This window comes from Arvicola amphibius, chromosome 12 (assembly GCF_903992535.2).
Source record: "Arvicola amphibius chromosome 12, mArvAmp1.2, whole genome shotgun sequence".
Classification (NCBI taxonomy): Eukaryota; Metazoa; Chordata; class Mammalia; order Rodentia; family Cricetidae; genus Arvicola; species Arvicola amphibius.
In genome coordinates, this window is record NC_052058.2 from 93,619,283 (window position 1) to 93,638,654 (window position 19,372).

The 19,372-nt window shown below is 42.0% G+C and overlaps 1 protein-coding gene across 1 annotated transcript in view; it reads left to right on the plus strand.

The window, feature by feature from the left end:
* The window catches only part of Nckap5 (NCK associated protein 5), a 799,776-nt gene that overhangs the window by 295,688 nt on the left and 484,716 nt on the right, over positions 1–19,372 (plus strand). The window contains exon 4 of the mRNA XM_038349244.1: positions 15,985–16,118. Coding sequence (XP_038205172.1) covers positions 15,985–16,118 — 134 coding nt within the window. The remainder of the gene's footprint in view (positions 1–15,984; positions 16,119–19,372) is intronic.

Genomic DNA, 19,372 nt, shown 5'->3' on the forward strand with positions numbered 1-19,372 from the left:
CTATCTATCTATATCTATCTGTGTGTAATGTCTGTGTGAGGAGATCAGAGGACAACCTATTGAGATCAGTTCTTTCTTTCCACCAGGTGAGTTTGAGGTTCAAACTCTGGTTCTCAGGCTTAATGGCCAGCACCTTTATCTGCTGAGCAAGCTAGCTAACCCTCTGTCACCGTGTCTTTATCAAAAGGGGCATATTAGAGTGCTTACTTCTTGCCCTATAATGTGGGGATAACCCAAGTATTCTCTGTACAAACAGAAAGAATGTCCCCTGGACCGAAATTGGCACCCCCCCCATCTTGAACTTCCCAGACTTCAATCCTGTGAAGATAAATTTCCATTTAGTAAAATCATCCAGTCTATGGTATTTTTTTTTTTTGTTTTAACTCTGTCTGATCACAGAGTCAGGCTTTGACGTACCCCCTCTGTGTTAAGAGAGGCCAGGTTAATGCAGTCGTGGCTCTCAAATGCTGTTTTCACTCGAAGAAAAGCGGAACTGATGCAGAAATTAAGCATTGAGCCTGGTGAATGCATAGGTTGGGCTGAGGAGATGCTGACAACATTTAATTAAACAACAAACTCTTTGAAGGCGCTAATGGAAGAGTTGCACAGGATGCCTGTGACGTTTTCATAAGCACACAGTGTGAAGCAGGCACTATATTGGCTTTTGTGTGCATTACCCACCAATAAAAGCAGATACGATGCTGCAGAAGTGGTCTCCACATTGCCCATAACCCTCTCCGCCATGGGCTCTGCTAGTAACTGAGTAACTGCAAACTCCAGAACACCACTTGCAGAGGCAAATCCTATCACCCCGATAGCATTTTCTGCTTTTATTTGATCTTGAAAAACATTTCATTATGTTTAATTTAGGGAAATGAGATTTCCTTAATTACTATCAGTAGCAGCTATTAGAGGCTCAATTACACCCGCAAATTCATTTTTAAAAGCTTTATGGTTTTCAGATAAAAAATTTCAAGATCTAACTGCACCCATTAAAACTTACTGTCCCTCCCTCTGGTGCCCTGGCTTCCAAGAGTGAAGACTGGCTCCGCGGTGCAAAATAAATAATGTCAGCCATGGAAGATTAGCCTAAGTGGGGCTTGGAAGTGCTCATTTGAATAAGTCAGATATTTCATTAAATAAATCGGATCAACAGACATGATTGTAGATTTTTCTTTCTTTGGGCTTTCCCACATACTAACTAAGATGTACAGTGTGAGAAAGGTCAGGCTGTCCCTGGCTTGGAATGAAAGCATTGCCCCTTCCTATGTGGGCAAAACCCTGGGGTGTATCATTGTGACGTTGATTTCTGTATGGCCACCATTATATCTAAAGCCACTTCTCCATAAGAGATTGTAAAGAGGGTGCTGGTGTCCTGTAATTTATTGGCCTTTTAAATTGCATCAGTAGATTCAAAAGTAATTCCAATTTTATGTGTTCCAGAATTGTTTTCTCAGATAATTAGATACCCATTGGCATCCATCCTGCATGTTGCTCTTGGTGGTCCTGATAGCACCTGTGAGCTCTTTTTTCCCTTATACATAATGAAGAGATGAATAGGATTGCATGTAGATGTTTAGATCACGGTGCCCACCACAGGCTTTCAGCCTCCTTGCTCACAGTCTGAGTGTTTTCCCCTTTAGTACCTGAAACATGAGCATAAACATTTAGAGCATGCTGGTCGCTGTGGTTGACCAGTGCTCGGTCATCCACTTGGTGGCAATTTTGAGCATTGTCATAAAAGCTGTCTTGGAACAAGAAAGCATCGTTAGAGAAACTTTGGGGCTGGATCATTGAGTTGCCTCACTGTAATGCAACCATCTTCACTGAAGGGCTGGAATAGCAACTGCTACTAATAAAAACTGCAAATACCGTTCTTGCTCTGGTCACTAGTTAAACCACACAGGTTCAAATGGTTCAAAGTTATCATTCCCAGAGCCCTTTCCTGCTAATAAACTTGAAGGTGAGGGCATCCTAGAACTAACTTAAGGTCCATGCATGGAAAGGTGTCCTGTTTTGGTTTGTTGTGTCTGGAAGAGTTTGGTTTCATTACCAGTTTAATTTAGCCATAACCACTGACGTCTACCCATGGAGAGCAGAACTGTGCACTTTAGGAACCAGGAGTTTGGGTAAAGTGGCATGGGAAGGCAAGAAAGATACAAGGTACATGCATATCCCATTCTTACATGTGTGGACACTGCATACCTGCATGGAGCCCTGCTTCCCGTTGGATTAAGAGCATCCGGATTGCCTAAGGCAGGTGTTTGAAAAGGCCAGAGAATTTATCTTTCAGAATGTCTGAGAGTCCCAGATCAATACATAATCTTTGGAGGGGACCTCAGAGTCCAGCAAGTTAATTTTGAAAGCAGATGCTTGCTGTTTGAGAACCTGGTCTGGAACAATGATTTGACGAAGCAAAGTCATTATTGTTTGTATTTTGTACCAGCATCTCTTCTTCATTCTCTGTAGCGGATGCTCTTAATGACTTCCTCACAGGAGAATGTGCACGAATGGGTGCGTGAGCACGAGCCGGATGGTCGCCATGCTTTGAAACATAATGAAGGGACAAGACATGCTAATTGTTATTCTCTGAGAGCTTGTGATTCCGTAGCTGTCTGGTTTAATCAAGTCTTGCTCCAGTGGAGTGGTCCAGCGGTAAGGACCATGTAAATATTGTAATAAGCATCAGAACCGGTGTGATCTTTTCTAATCCTTGCAGAGAGTAGTTTCTCATGCTGTCCACTCTAAGGAAGGCTGCAATCAGCCACGGAGTTGTTTGTCAATGACTGGGTGTATTTTTGTAAGAAAGTATTGATTGCTGGGTGAAAAACATTTAGTTTTAACAGCAATCAATGGAGAGCAGACAAAAGGACATCTGAAGTTTGAAGTCTTTTAAAAATCTGAGCCGAACACAAGATCTGGGGAATTACTGGTAATGGCAGGACCCAGGAGCTGCACACATTCGAGACTGCTCACACCCTCTTCTCTCCTAAGCCACCTTAGATGTGAGGAAGAAGCTAGGATGAATGACTGTGCAGGGAAGATTTGACTTCACTTAGCACATCGTACATAGTACACAGTGCTGTAAGCACTCAACCACCCTCCCCTGGCACTTAAAATTTCACTATTATTACCTGAGCACACATGCACACATAGGTATGTGAGTATGGGGCAAATGTGCCATGTGCAGTTTGTAGGCAGAGGGTGACTTCTGGGAGTCAGTTCTTGCCTTCTGCCTTGATGAGGCAGGGGTTCACTCATCTCTGACACTCTTCAGTGTGCTCTAGGCTCACGAGCTTCTGGCTGATTCTCCCATGTCCACATCCTGTCACACTGTAGGAACACTATGATTATAGACATTCCATTCCAGACATCTCAGGGCTTGGATGCCAAGTGATTTTATCTACTGAGCGCTTTCTCCAGCCCCTTGGCTGGGCATGTTTGATGTGGCTCCTGGGGATCTGAATTCAGGTTCACACATTTGCAGGCAGTCACGTTTCTGACTGTGCCATCTTCTCAGCCCTGCTTGCTTATAATGAGTGTCTACACTTAAAATTTTTGTCAGCTTTGGAAAAAATTATATGGAAAAGCATTGAAAGAGCTGACATCTGTCAGCATGAAATTTTGCAGACTATTATTAGAGACTCCAAGGTAAAGAAAATATGCATTTGTCTGACTGTATTAGTTACATTTCATAACTACAGTGATGTACTTGATATGCACCACTTATAAAGTAAATGAGATATTTAAAAATCTGTATGTTCAAATCCAAGATCATGTCGACTTCATATATTTAGACCTGTGTTGAAGGGGGGCATTATGGCCAGAGCTCAGTTTACAAGGGAGCACCCACATCTGCACCCAGGAAGTAGAGAGACGGTGCTGATGGAGGTCCCCCAACTCACTGGAAAAATGCCTTCAGTGACCTCTAAGCAATGTCACTAGATGCCACCTTTTAAAGGTCTATAGTAGCTTCTGGATGCTCAAGGAACAGTCAATATCCAGACAAATAATTTAAAGTCAATACTCAAACCATGACAAGAACGAAGCAATCATTTATCCATTTTTTATGATCAATATTCAAAGCTATCTAATGGTCAAATTAGCGAGACATGGAGTTGGCTCTTTGTAGTTGCTGAGTTCAAGTACTAAGTCACTGTGGAGGTGAGTGACCGTGGAGGCTCTTCTCCCTGCAGCCAGGGGACGTGTCCATGCCTTTCTGAGAATGGGGAAGAGATTCTGGCTAATAGCTAACGGCTAAGATGTAATTCTGTATTACATGAACCTGGTGCCTCTGCGCGGCGATGTAATCATGGGGATAGATAACAGATCTGTTCCAAGCACACTGTCAAGCACAGGTATTAGATGTTTTCAGAGCTCCCAAAGTCTTTATCCCTTCTCCGGAGCACAAACTGAGATTTTCATTATCGATGGCTGCTATCAAATTTCACTCAATGTGGGCAAAGGGGCATCAAGTTGGTCTTGTTTCTCAATAACCAGAAGGTAGTTACCCAGCACCAAAGTTAGAATGTAAAAAAAAAAAATGAATATAGGAAAAACAATAGAAATTGTGCATCACTTCCTAGAAGAACACTTCGGGTTGACTCCCCATCAATGGTAGATCTCGACTGGGGCTCCACAAGCGATACCACATTCTGCCTTCCTGCCTGTTTGTGTTTCTTCTCTGAGACAGTGTCGCTCCATCTCCTGCCTCAGCTTCCTGAGCGCAGGCGTTGCTGCCGCTTGATTGGGATGTCCACATACACATTTGTTCACTGACTCTCTGTGTCCAGCTTCATGATGAAGGGTTTATCTGAGGAGCTGAACAGAGACAGCAACCTGGAAAGTCTTGAGTAGTCAGCATAGCATCTGGTACCTTATTGAAAATATGCCAACTCCTGCACCAGGGCTGATCTTACACTTAAATTGAATTGTAAGATTCTTTTTGAAATGACTGCATCTCTTAATTATATATGTATGTGGGTGCTTGTGCCACAGTACACGCGTGGTAGCCAGAGGGTGACTTGTAGGAATAGGTTCTATTTCTACTGTTTGAGATAGGCTATCAGGCCACTGCCTTTACCCACTAAGTCATCTGGTAGGACCACATTGTGATATTTTGATATCTCTCTCTCTCTCTCTCTCTCTCTCTCTCTCTCTCTCTCTCCATATATGTGTGTGTGTGTGTGTGTGTATCTTTGTCTCTCTTGTACACACAGACACTTAAACCTTTTTTTTTTTTACATTTTACAGTCTCTAACAAGGTCTTAGGAGGAATAGCTTTCTCTTATTCATTTAGCATGTCCTATAATTCTTTTCCTAATTCCTCCATGAGTAAAGAAGGCATGATTTTGTTATTTTAATCCTTGATTGTTCTTTGGCTGTTTCCTCCAAACTTATAAGTCCCTTTGATCCTTTTCATGCCCATCACCCTCTATCCTCCCTTCACTTGTCCTGATGAACCCCTTCTCCCATACACATCCCCACAGAGTTTAATTACTGTTGCTTGCAAGCTGGGTGGAGCTCGGGTAGCTTACGGTAAGTGGCTCCACTACTGGAGAGAAGGTCCTTCCCACATCGCCCAGCAGCCATTTAATTGTCAGTAGCCCCTCAGGGAGGGCTGGACCTCATGGGTCCTCCTCCATCCATGGCGAAATGTTGATAGGCTCAGTCCTGTACCGAGAAACACGGCTACAATCAGTGCATGGGCACAGTGGCTATGTCTTGCCCAGAGCATGTCTTTTGCCCCTCATCTCCCCATCATCTGGCTCTTAAGTTCTTTTTGCCACCTCTTCCATGAGGTTTCCTGAGCTTTTAAGGAGGTGATGTAGCTGCTCCATTTAAGGCCAAGCACACAGCAGGCGATTATTCTCAGCACTTGAACTGGTTATGAGTCTGTATATCAGGTACTTCCCACAGGGTGTCCTTAAATGTAACTCTCCTTTTGTTGTTCTGAGAGAGGGGCTCCTATAGGACAGATTGGCTTCCACCTGACTTAGGCCGATCATAAACTTAAAACCCCCGTCCTCCAGCGTCTACCTTGGGAATGTCTGGGATTCTCGGCATATATGCCTCTGCAAGCCCGTCATGGATGGTGACGGGACTCAAACCTAGGGCTTTTGGTATACTAGGGCAGCAGTCTCCCCACTCAGCTACTCCCTAGCTCTGAGGTATACTTTTAATATCTGTCTGCTTCCTTATCTCTTACACTGTTGTATAGCTATTGCTACCAGGTATAGTGTTGGTTCAATGTTTTTAACCACAGTCTTGTTGCATAGATAAATAACTTTTAAATTAAAAATAAAAATAAAGCATAATCTCTGTGGTATGTCTATTTATTAACAACTGCTTGTAACTTATGTTCAGTACAGTGAACTCTGTCATTAGTGGGTCCTTTAAAATTCTTCCTGACCTTAGAGGTGAAGCCACTGTGGTATAAATGGCACACCTGTTCCCTAGTGACAGTTAGCAATTACAAATTGGAACCTTCAGCATCGTGCATGTTCAGCCTGATCCTTTAGTAATAATTCCTGGGGATCTTACATTCTATAAAACATGTTTGTTGAACATTATGAATTCTCTGTACTTGTGAAAGGGAAGGAGTCCTATTTTATAACATGCAAAGCCTGGGGAAAAAAAAAACCTAGATTTTTAGCATTATGATATCCTGAAAAGGGCAAAAATTTCTACAGAGATTTTTCAGGATCTTACTATAGTAATATTGAAAACTTTGATAATCATTTTTACTGTGCCATATTCAGGCACAGAGTTAGTTCTGAGCTCATATTTATGTTTATGCATATACACATAGTCATTTCTAAATGCAGGAACAAGGGGAACATATCGATCTCTCCAGCCTGGATGCAGGAGGCCCCTAGTCCTTGGTAAGCCCTCCTCTTCCAGCAGTCTGCAGAGAATGACTTTAGGAGTGGATTGACCTTTGTGCTTAGCTAGAGAGACCTGGGCGGTACATGGTCACCCTAGAAAAATAAGTGTCCTATAGAGCCTCTTTGTTCTTAACAGCCTAACGCACTTTCCAAGATTTCTGTTTCCCTTTGATTGTAAGTTCTATAGCAAGGGGAAGGTACTGATGTTTCCTGTGGCAAGATAACTCCTGCTGGGTTCAGTCAGGTCTGACAGAATGTTCCAGAAGAAACCACTAGTGAACGAGAGAGAGCTAAGCATTCAGCCAGGAGTGGGAACCAGGGAAAAGCTAGGAATTACAAAGCAGGCCCCACCCAGCGTGGTTCTCAACACTTGTTTAAAGTATTCACAGTAGACCTGTGGATAGACCATGTGCAGTTCCCAGTGAGTGTCCGTGTCTGGCTACACACTTGGCAGATGTTCTATGGTGTTGACTCCAGTCCCTGCTGGCATGTTTTTATGAATGGTATTTATCATGTCTTCATTTGTTCCCAGCTGCTGTCACTGGGGACTAGCCCTACAGTATGACATTATCCTTCATTTAAATGATTGGTCAAGCGCCAAATATAGCCAGTCAGGGAACAGAGAAATAAAAAGGCTACCTTATAAGCATAAGGACCTCAGTGCAATCTCAGAAAACACAGAGGCACAGATACATACATACATACATACATACATACATACATACACACACATACAAAAAAAGCAAAACAACAGCAACAACAACAAAAAAAACTGGTCCCAAATTTTAGCACCAGGGAGGTAAAGATAGGAAGATCAGGAAGATTCCCAAGGTTTTCTGGACAGCTAGCCTTGCCTAATTTGGTATTTGCAGGCTCCTGAGAGACCAAGTTTCAAATATAAGGTAAAGAGTGGTTATGGAAGATGCCTTGGTTTGACCTCTGACTTCCATAGACATATGCATACATATGTATATACACTTGCATAAATGGTTTCTTAGATGTTTTTGTAAGAGAATACATTTTCCTTTTTAATTGAGAAACTGCATTGATTTACTCAGCTCACATCTTTGTGTTTCATGATTATTTTTTTAAGTAAAAATGATATTTCCATAAAGCTTACCTCCAGATTAGCACAGACTAAGTTTTCGGTAGGCAGACAATTCCTTGAAACAGAACACCAAAGCGTTGAACCGTAGCTTGCTCATGATTCCATGACGATTATTTAACTGTTCTAACTGACCTTTTCACAATAAAATGTAAAAGTTTGCATTTCCTAACAACCATGAGGCAAATTGCGGGAAATCATTTTTTTTGTTGTTGTTTTTAGTTTTTAAATTTCTTTTATTGTTTTAAAAACAAACTATCTTTTGTTTTAAATTTATATACCAATCCCAGGTCCCTCTCCCTCCCCTCCTCCCATTCCCTCCATCTACCCTCCTACCTCACCCCTCATCCACTCCTCAGAGAGAGCAAGGCACACTGCTTTGGGGAAGGTCCAAGGCCCTCCCTACTATATCTAGGCTGAGCAAGGTATCCATCCACAGAGAATAGGTTCCCCAAAAGCCAGTATAAGCAGTAAGGATAAATCTTGGTGCCACTACCAGTGGTCCCTCAGTCTGCCTCAGCCATACAACTGTCACCCACATTCAGAGGGACTAGTTTGGACCTATAATGGTTCCTTCCCTATCCTGCTGGAGTTGGTGAGCTCCCATTGGCTCAGGTATACTGTTTCAGTGGGTGTCCCCATCATGGTCTTGACCTATTTGTTCATATTCTCATTCCTCCCACTCTTCAACTGGACTTTGGGAGCTCAGTCCAGTGCTCTGATACAGGTGTCTGCCCATGTTTCCATCAGTTGCTGGATGGAGGTTCTTTGGTGACATTTAAGATATTCATCAGTCTGACTACAAGGCAAGGCCAGTTCAGGCACCCTTTCCTCTATTGCTCAGGGTCTTATATAACCTGGCACTGGAAATCATGTTTTTAAAATTGTAAAATTTCTCCTAGAATCTGTCCACTCTACAGTGCTAGAAGCTGGTCCTCTAAACCCCAGGCCAGTTGTTCTCAAGGCTTTGTTCGAAGAAACAGCTCTATGTAAAGAAGAATCTCTGCAAGGCAATGGGAAATGTGAAGGCCATCTGGAATGTTCTCCAGATGAATAAAAAGCATTTGTGGGAAATTAATATTAATTGCCAGGATCCTGCAAGCCACTTTGTGGCAGTCTTAAACGCTTCAGCAGTAACTGGTACAGTCAGATGTTGACATTATAATTATTCTCTTATTTTAGAAGAGTGAATAATTATCATAGCAAACACTCTAATTTCCCATACACATAATTACACCCATTCACCGAGGAAAGACAGGAATATAAAGATTCGTAGTCTAAATAGGCTTTTTCCTCTCTCACTGATCTACAAAACCAAGGGGGCCGAGCAGAGTGAACAGAAAATGTGCAATCTTAATAAATGCCATTGCAAATGCTCTGGAAGGAGAGTCCTGGAAGAAATGGAATTTATGATTTAATAATTAATAAGTGAAAGTGACTGATCAGATGAGACGAATATCAAGTTAGGTTTTTATTCTGCGGGCTAGGGGGAGAAATCTGTGGACGGAGCACAAAAACAACAGAGTCAACAGTATGAATCCTTTAAAACAAAGAACATGTGTATCATCCTCGGTGTCAGGATTCAGACTCAAAGTGGTTGCTGACTGTCAACTGAAGGAAGGCAGTGGGAATCAGTGGCAAGAGGATGCAACTGCACTTAGCTAGTACTTTCTGCAGGGTTCTGGACCACTCAGGAATGTGCTACTATGATGGGCAGGTTCTTACCAAGCACGAGGCTTAGTCTCCTTAATACAGCTGCATATGGAATACGCAGCAAACAATAGGATGATACGTAGTTCTGAAAAGCAGAGCTAAACATCGAGAGTATGAGAGAGATGACATGCATATAGGACCCAGGAAACTTTAAAGTCAGGGTAGGCAGAAAGGATGTAAAAGTGAGAGGAAGGGATTCAGTGTTGTGGATGCCATCTTCTGGGCAGGACATAGTTTTACATGTTAGCTCACAGCAGCTGTGATTACCAGCACAAACCCTACACAAATTGAGCCCATCAATATTCTGTCAGGGATCGGCAAGGGCTCTCAAAGCTTGACCCCTCTCTGAGGACCTGTATGCAGGCAGTTAACTATCAGGGAAGGAGGTGTTTTCTTCTGTGGTGTAGCTTTTGGTAAGTTTCCTATAGTCTTATAAATAACCCCTTCCCTCATGCTCTTATAAGCAGCTCTCATGATGTTCAACTGGTTGTGAATAATAATTTAATAAGGACATGAAAGTACAAAGGGACCTCATTGAGAAAAAGAAGAGAATAGTGGAGAGGGAACAACAGAAGCTGAATTTGATCAAAATAACGTGTGTGTGTGTGTGTGTGTGTGTGTGTGTGTGTGTGAAAATCTCACAGTGAAGCAATTATATATAATAAAAAGTGCTAAGAAAATAAAAGTATATCAGAAGGTAGGATACACTGTAGGTAGGCATGATGTAAGAGAGACCTTAAGATAGAGAAAATATGGCAGGTGTTAACCTTCATGGGAAATATACTCAAGGTTCAAGATTGGAAGATAGAAGAGAAAAGACCTCTGAATTCTGTGTAATATGGATCAAAGAGAAATACAGCATTTTCAGGTTTAGTCCAGAGCCAGATCAGCTACAGAATACATCAGTTCTTCATTGGTCCTTGTGTGTATACATAGGGAAGGAGCAGAGCCGTGGAGGTGAATGCACAAACATAAATCCAAGGCTGCTTGGTTCTGAAAGATGTCCCAGAGTATCCCTCTCCAAGTCCAGACTGCTGAGGGACTGACCCACTGCCCTCTTATGTACAGAACATACAGACTCCAAAGCGAAGAAGTGGGAATTTAAGAATTCAATCAAGTATGAGGGCACTTAATAAAATCGATTTCCAAGAATTCTCAAGAGGATAGAATAATTAATAGCTAGTATTAATTGTGATCAATTAACATGACAACAGAGAAATATCTGTGACTAAAGTAGAAGAATGTATCACAGACTTTATAAAAGAGCCCATTGGCCAAGGAAATGAAGCACTTACTGTGTTGAGAAATGAGCTTTTGGACCAAGTGAATTCAGTGGAAAGACTGGTCTGTGAATACAGCGTGTCTGAATTAGGCAGCTGGCTGCAGGTTTACCACCCAGTTTGTTTGTTAGCCAAAGTCTTGACTACCACGGTTGGTCCCATCATCATCATCATCATCATCATCATCATCAGTTATTAGACTTCTTATAAGAAAGTGGTTTCTGGAAGCTTGTTGAAGTCAGAAAGACAGTGAAGCTGAAACCTCTACTACAAAATAGCCCTTCCCATGGCATGAAACCATTGTGTATGAATGATACTCAGAAATGGCAGGAGCTGTGATTGCTTTCTCTCATAGTTTGGCTTCTAGAGTTCACACCAAGAACGAATTCTTTGTCTCAGTATCAATAGGATTTGTTCTTTCTCTTTAAAACTCACATAGATCTATTATCCCTCTAGAGTCTGCTTTGTCATTCCCCTTCACAGTGACATGTTGTTAAAAATCTATCTAACTTTGCTTGATCTCCATTGGCCAAGAAAAATCATACATCTCACTCATCCAGTGACCTGAAATCAGGAGGTCAGTCTCTTTAGATCATTGCCATGGTACACTGATATTGCCATGCTCTGACTTACCTAACCCTAGTGTGTGCCAGCCCAAGCACATCATCTTGTTGAGATTGTGCTTCTTCTCTTGATAGTCCTGGTATCATTAGCAGTTATATTTTTCCTGCTATTGTTATTACTGGTTTTAGGGGTATATAAAATGTGGGAGCTGGAGGGAAGCTTAACTCTTTAGAGGTGGATCCGTACAGACTAAGTATGTTTTCCAAGTGCAGAGTCTTCCTCCCCTCTTATATCTGTATCAAAATATCTGGCAGAAAATCAACTCGGGGAAGCAAAAGTTTATCTTGGCTCACAGTTCAAGTATACAGTCTATCATGGTGGCCAGTCATGATGTAGAAGTGTGAGTTAGCTGATCACATTACACGTGTAAGTCAGAATGTACACAGTTGAGTGTTGCTGCCCAGCTCACTTTCTGCTTTCTATTCAGCTCAGGACCAGAGCCATGGGATGTAGTCATCCACATTCAGGATTGGTTATCCCGCCTATATTAACCTAATCTAGAAATTCCTTTATAGACATGCCCAATTTGTCTCCTGTAAGATTCTAGGTCCTTTCAAGTTTCTGATACCCTTCCACCAAGGTGGAACAGGGAAGTCATGGGAAAATCAAAGTGACAAACTAGGTAATTAACCTCATGTCTTCTTTATTGCATGAATTAATATGCTTGTAATGTTAAAAATATTCATAATTTTACATACCTAATTTTATTTTCTGCTTTTCTGGTTATATGATGGTATCAAGACCATGGATGTGATGATGTTATATGATGAATTAAAACCATTTTGCCCTTCATTCAGAATTCTAATTGATAACTAAAACGAATGATTGACTGGACACAATGAAAATTACCATTTCTCTTTGTGTAATGCAATTATCCGTTGTCATTACTTTGTGTATGCAAAAATGTGTGCTTAAGTGTGGAGACCAGAGTTTTGTGTCTGGAGTCTTCCTCCACCGCTTGCCGCTGTATTCCCTGGGAAGGAACCCTTTACTGACCCAGAGCTTGTTCAGCAGGCTAGTATAACTAGCCACTTTGCTCTGACCATCACACTTGCAGGACAAGTACTTTATCCACTGGGTCATCTTCCAGCCCAGAGATTTCTTCTGCTTGAGGAAAGTTATTCATGTTATACAACTCACCTGTGGCTTTTCCTGTAGGGCTCCCCCTCGGCAAAGCAAACATTTCGAGATGCATCCACTCGTCTATCTGTCCTCTTTGCCCTTGAAATCCCTGCCTACCCCAGCTCTGCTCCCTGTTCTCATTTCTGTTATCTAAGTCACCCTTTTGTCCCTCTGCTCCCTTTAAAAAGTCATGTTCTGTGTCTTTTTTTAGTTAGACAGAAAGCTGTTCTCCCTCAGGTGATGTTATCAGCACCGTGGATAGATCCTGTACGGCTTCTATCTGTGCATCACAAAATCTGATTCTGATTCTTCTGTTACAGCCAACAGTGCGTGCTTTAAAAAAAATCAATGCTGAAGTTCTTTATCTGCATCTCAGTTTCTAGAGTGACCGAATCTTTCATAACTAATGGAGATATTGAATTCAGAGGGCTTAGGGGGAAAAATACATCGCAATTTGTGTGAAAAGCAAAAATGGCACTGCAATTAGATGCTGTAACTATAGCTTAATTTAGATCCATTTGACATTGGTTTGATAGAGATTTGTAGAGAGTTTTAAAACTAAAACTAGCTTTTTGTGTGAAAACATTAGTTTAATTTCTACATTGATGTATTTGACTTATAGAACTCTCTCTTTCTCTCTCTGTGTGTGTGTGTGTGTGCGTGCATGTGCACACACGTGCTTCCATGCATGTGTGGAGATAAAAACCCATCCCTCGGCTATAGCTCCTTAGGTGCTGCTGTCCACCTTGGTTTTTGAGACAGAGTCGTGCACTGACACTGGCCTGGGATACTCTGGGTGAGCTGGGCTGACTGATCCTTAGGATCCTTAGGGATCCTTAGGGATCTACCTGTCTGTGATGTGAGATTTTTCCCCTGTATTCTGTGATTAACATTAATAAATAAAGAAACTGGCTTGGCCTATAGCAAGGTAGAACTTAGGCAGAGAAAGCTAGGCTGAATGCTGGACAAAGAAGGCAGAGTCAGAGAGAAGCCATGGAGCTGCCTGCAGAGACAGATATGTTGAAACTTTGCTGGTAGGCCACAACCTTGTGATGATGCACAGATTAATAGAAATGGGTGAAATTAATATGTAAGAGTTAGCTAATATGAAGCTAGAGCTAATGGACCAAACAGTGATTTAATTAATACAGTTTCTGTGTGATTATTTCAGAGTCTGGACAGTCGGAAACCAACAAACAGCCTCCTTTTACATGTCTGTGCCTCCCAACTATGCCCAACTTCTTTTTTTCATGGACCCTGAGTGGTCAAACTCAGCAGCTCATGCTTGTACATCAAGCCCTTTCATAACTGAGCCATGTCCCCAGCCTGTCTTATGGACTTCTAAGAGAAGAAAGTGATTATTGAATTAGATTTCAGATAGGAAGAGTGAAAAGGGCCTGTGATTGGTAGGACATTTCTAGGCACATTGGATGTTGATTGATATTCACATGGAGATACCTTTGGCCATTTTCGACATTTTTTTTTTAATCAGGTCACCTTTTGACTGAGATATTTTTGTATGAACACAGGTATACAGGTATATAAACCAAAAAAGATAATGACTATAAATCATAGTTTATATATATATATATATATATATATATATATATATATATAGTATATATAGTATATATATAATTTAAGTATCTACTGAAAATGAAAGGAAATATTCATACTCATGAAATGGGCTTCCTTATTTATTTTGATGTAAAGAATTAAAACTCCAGGCTAAATAGTTAATACCGTCGTACACAGAATGTTTTCAGGATTGATGGATATTTTGGCTTTGTATTGATCAATACTGAGTGTGGTACTTTACATTAATACACAGCATAAAATTTCAAAGTATGTCTGCATTAATTTCAGTAATTTCTAGAAATTCTGTCCTAATTCCCAGCTATAATTCACTAAATTCCTTCTTGTAGGACACTCGATAGCAAGAGTTAAGCATCCAGACGTAGTCCGGGGCAGAAATGTACTGGTCAGCACATGTTGAGAGACGGTGGCAGCACACACCCCTGTCCTCTGTGACTAAAGCATTATGCTTCTGTAGCAGCAGCAGACTGTGCGTGTACAAAGAAACACTGCCATTTGCAAATCAGGGAGCTTTCAGTCTGAACCGAGGTGATCAGGCAGTGTCCCTTGGTGCCGCATTCAGGACAGTGTGTGCAGTGCACAGTGGGTATGCATGCCGTGGCTTCAGAACCAGGACCGCAGGGAAGCTGCAGCTCAGCATGGACGCGGGCTGCCACAAGTCCTGCGGATTCTTTATTTATTTGATTTTGAATTAATTTGGTTGCTGAGCATTCATAAATGTTTACCGTTTTACAAACTTTCATGACCCCCCCCCCCCCCGCCCATATTCAGTCAGTGACTGGATGTGGAGTTCTATTCCACAATCTCAGAGGCTGTGGTCTAACTGACTGGAGATTCTTGGCTTTTCTATGCAAACAACGACACGTCCTTTAAATGACATTCCCGAGACTGGAGAGATAAAGTCATTTTGAACAGACAGTGATGTTCTATATCTGAATGACTTTGATGGGAGTGTAGGGTCATAGTTTGTTAGAAAAGACAACTTAGTTTAATGGAAATAATTTTACTAACAGAGACTCATCCGGGACTCAGATTCTGTCACCTTCTAGTTTCTGTGAGCCTGTGCATGTTTATGCTTCCCACGTGAGGACCCATACGGTGTCAGAAGATGGTACTCACATATGTTCCTATCACTTCTTCACTGTAGGTTTTGATCCAGAGTCTCTCACCGAACACAGATTTTTGCCTATACAACTAGAATGCCCAATCCACAAGCTCCCCGGGTCCACTTATCTCTGCTCCCCAGCACTGGTATAATGAGTGTTTGCGGCTATGACAGATTTTATGTTGGTGCCAGGGATCTGAACTCAGGTCCTCTGCTTACTTGCAAGGCAAACATTTTATCTACCAAGCCTTTCCTCTAGACCAGGGTTTTTATAATTTTTAATATATGTCTAGAGCTTTGATCTTTTGCTTCCTGGTATACAACAAGAGGTTAATAACAAAATTTACCTCACAAAACTGTTACCATCATTTCATGTGTGTGTGTGTGTGTGTGTGTATGTGTGTGTGCCTCTGTGTGTCCATGTACATTTTATGTCGCGAGACAAGTAGCTGTGACTACGAAGCTCAGATTAGCACTTAAGAACCAGCAGCTCTCTTTGTGTCTTGTCTGGGCACTGACACCTGAAGGCCATGCCTTTTGTGTGTTTTGTAGCATGAGAAGCTGATACATGAGTTGGAAGAGGAGCGACACTTACGGCTACAGAGCGAGGAGCGGTTGCGGGAGGTGACCCTGGAGTCGGAACGCAACAGGATCCAGATGCGTGGGCTGCAGCAGCAGTTCTCCAGGTACTGTCCCTCAGTGAGCACGCTGCTCCTGAGGTCTCTCCCCCTCTGCACAGTCAGACCCTGGACTGACTTTCTGAATGCAAGCTTTCGCTGCCTTCAGAGAACGCTCCAACAATTCCGACCTTCTATTCTGGCCAAACCATCCCTCTGGATTTTGACCTAACAGTTGAGGTTTGTTGAAGGTGGTTGTCTTTTCTTCCCCGATGCCTTGCCAAAGTGTTGCTCACTGGGTTTGCTATGGACTGGTCTGTGGGTATGCCTGTATACAGCCAGCTAGGACAACAGGATTCTGATGCTCGTCTCAGGACTGTTTCATCATGTGAATCTAATTAGTTGGTAAATTCTTATTTTTTTCTAGGTAACCAAAAATAAAAAGTAATGGGTTTATTTCTTTCAAAAAGATGAGATTGCTTGGGGCAGGTTTTAAAAATGTGTACTGTTTTTGCAGAGGACCCGGATTCAGGTTTTAGCACCCACATTAAGCAGGAGCTAAGAATTGCCTGTAACTCCAGCTTGAGGGGACCCACTGCCCTCCTTTGGCTCCCTTGGGCACCTGTACTCACATGAGCATCCACCACAACACACACCCAACACACACACAGACACACACACACACAAACACACATACAAACACTTACATAATTAAAAATCAAATTTTTAAAAAAGATATGAATGACTACCATTTGAAAAGAAGGTTTTCAAAGAGGAAGCCCTTCTTAGACCTCATTTTAATACAGTCAGAAGTTTTAAATTCTCAACAGTTAATATAGGGCCCAGTGATGGCACAACTTCCTGTGTTAAAATCTGTTCAGTGCTGAAGGAGAAAACACCATTGTTCAATGAAGTTCTGAGTCCAGGTTCAGTTCTTTCATAAGGGACAATTCACTTTCCTTAATTTAACTGGAAGACTATTTTATTCCATGTTTCTATCCTGAGGTCGCCCTAGGCTGTGACATGCTTGAGAAGTTGTCTTAAAATGATAATGGTCATGGGTGCAGTGTAGGGTCCTATATTTCTATCATGAAGCTTTTTATAATGGTTGGCTATCTCCTTCTCTCCCTTGCTCTTTTTTTCTCTCCCTCTTTCCCTCTGTGGTGGCCTTTCCCTCACATGTCTTGGCACATGTGTGAGTCAGAGGACACCTTTGGGTGATAGGCCTTGTTTCTCACCTTTTCTGAGATAGTATCTCTTATTGCTTTCCCCTCCCATGTACACCATGCTGGCTGGCCTGCAGGATTCCTAGAATTCTCTTGTTCCTGCCTCCCATTTCCCCATGGGGGCACTAGGAATGCAGACACCTGGGCTCTGTTGTCTGCCTTTATTTGGGTTCTGGGCGGTTTGAACTCAGCTTCTTACACTTTGACAGCAATTGCTTTACCTACTGAGCAGTCTCCCCAGCCCCCGTCCTGAGTTTTTATATGTCTTGCAGAGAGAGAGAGAGAGAGAGAGGAGAGAGAGAGAGAGAGAGAGAGAGAGAGAGAGAGAGAGAGATCTCAGTTTGTTCAGCCTTGAGATCATTTTCCTCGCTGTGCCAGCTAACACATACCGTGGCTGCTCATGTCCTTGGTTTGGGGGCTTCAAAGAACATGGCAGCAAGGATTGATGGCTCATCTGTATTCATCACTATAATTCAATACTCTGTCAAACTCACAAAATTACTCAGGTGGTATAGAAAAGCATCAATAAATACTTTAACATTTCCATGGCCCTCCCCTCTCATGCCATAACTTATACCCCCTTAACCTTACTTCTTCTCCCCTCTGTGTGAACTCTCACTGCATGTGAAGCAGCCAGTAATAACAGACGCTCTCCAGTTCAACATGAAGCACTGCTGTGGAATACTTACCATTTAATGATGCAGGAAAGAAGGGGGCGGGGCTCACTCTTTGCACTACCTAATTGAGACGTCTCTATATTCAAGCTATTGATTTCCATGATGGGCCACATAAGACACAGTAAATTATTTTCATCTGCTATTAGGTGATGCTAGGTCACCAGTTGTAAATCAAATGACAATCCCACAGAAATTTGAGTTACACAAGAGTCCGAACTCTATCCTGGGCTGAAAGAGAAGATAATTATATGTACAATAAATAGCAGTTGGTTTCCCATCCTGCTTTTGTGAGGATATTTCCACTATAATCAGGTTTCTTATGTAGAGCTTAAACGGCCTTTAAAAGGTCAACTACAATTATAGTCAAAGAACTAATAGAAATCAGCCAGGGAGGGGGGCATAGATAACAGATAATTACATGATAATTTGGGATCATTGAACTATTTTGATGGCCTTTCACACTTCAAACTTTAGTTTTAAAGGTATTGCTAGTAGTGGTTGTTTATATTGCTCTGTTCATGTCTTTGTAAAGACCTCGGGGTTGAAGAACACACCTTTGGGCGTGTTTGGCAGTGGAATGGTCATATAATGGTTTACATGGTAATCCAAACTATTATGTTGGACTTTTAAACTTAAAAAAATACTTATCTTAATTATGTGTATGTGGCTGTGCGTGGGTGTGTGCACATGAGTGTAATAGACAGTAGCAGGGCACTGATTTCAGGTCCTCTGTAAGAGCACTCCTTGCTCTTAGTTGCAGAGCTTCCTTTCCAGCCCTCAAATTTAAAACATTTACATTCATAATGTTGTCTTTTCCCATCCTGAGTTGACAGTTCTCTCTTACAGGTGTAAATAACTGGGGGTCTTACAGTACGTTTTCCATGGTCAGATGTTAATTTTTAAATCATTAGTGTGCTAATTCCTCAGAGATTTCTGTGCCTTACAACGGAAGGTTGGTTTACAAGACAGCTGCTGAAGGAAAGGCTGGCTCCTTCAGAGAAGCCGTACTCTAGGTTCCCAATGAAAGAAGGTAGAAGGCATATATAGCTCACATGCTCACATCCGCTCCTTTACCTAATAAAGTGCAAAGTAGGCCAATAAAGAAGGTGTGTATTCAGATGAAACTTCTCCCATTGGTGAGGGAGCTCTCCCAAAGGTGGGTTCTTAGACGCAGTGGCAGTACGCAATCAAAGACATTTCCTCTTAAGCGTGGCATTACGTAATCGAAGACATTTTCCAGATGTGATGGCCTGGCGGTGTACATGACTGACCATATTTTATGACAGGTTCATGCTGTAACCATGTACAATTCTGTAATCGTTCTCAGCTTCTCACTCCTTTAGCTGTGTGTTCACTGTGTGCTTCTCTAGTTTGCCACACTTACTGGTGGAGACAGAGTTTAGGACATAGCTTTTCTTTC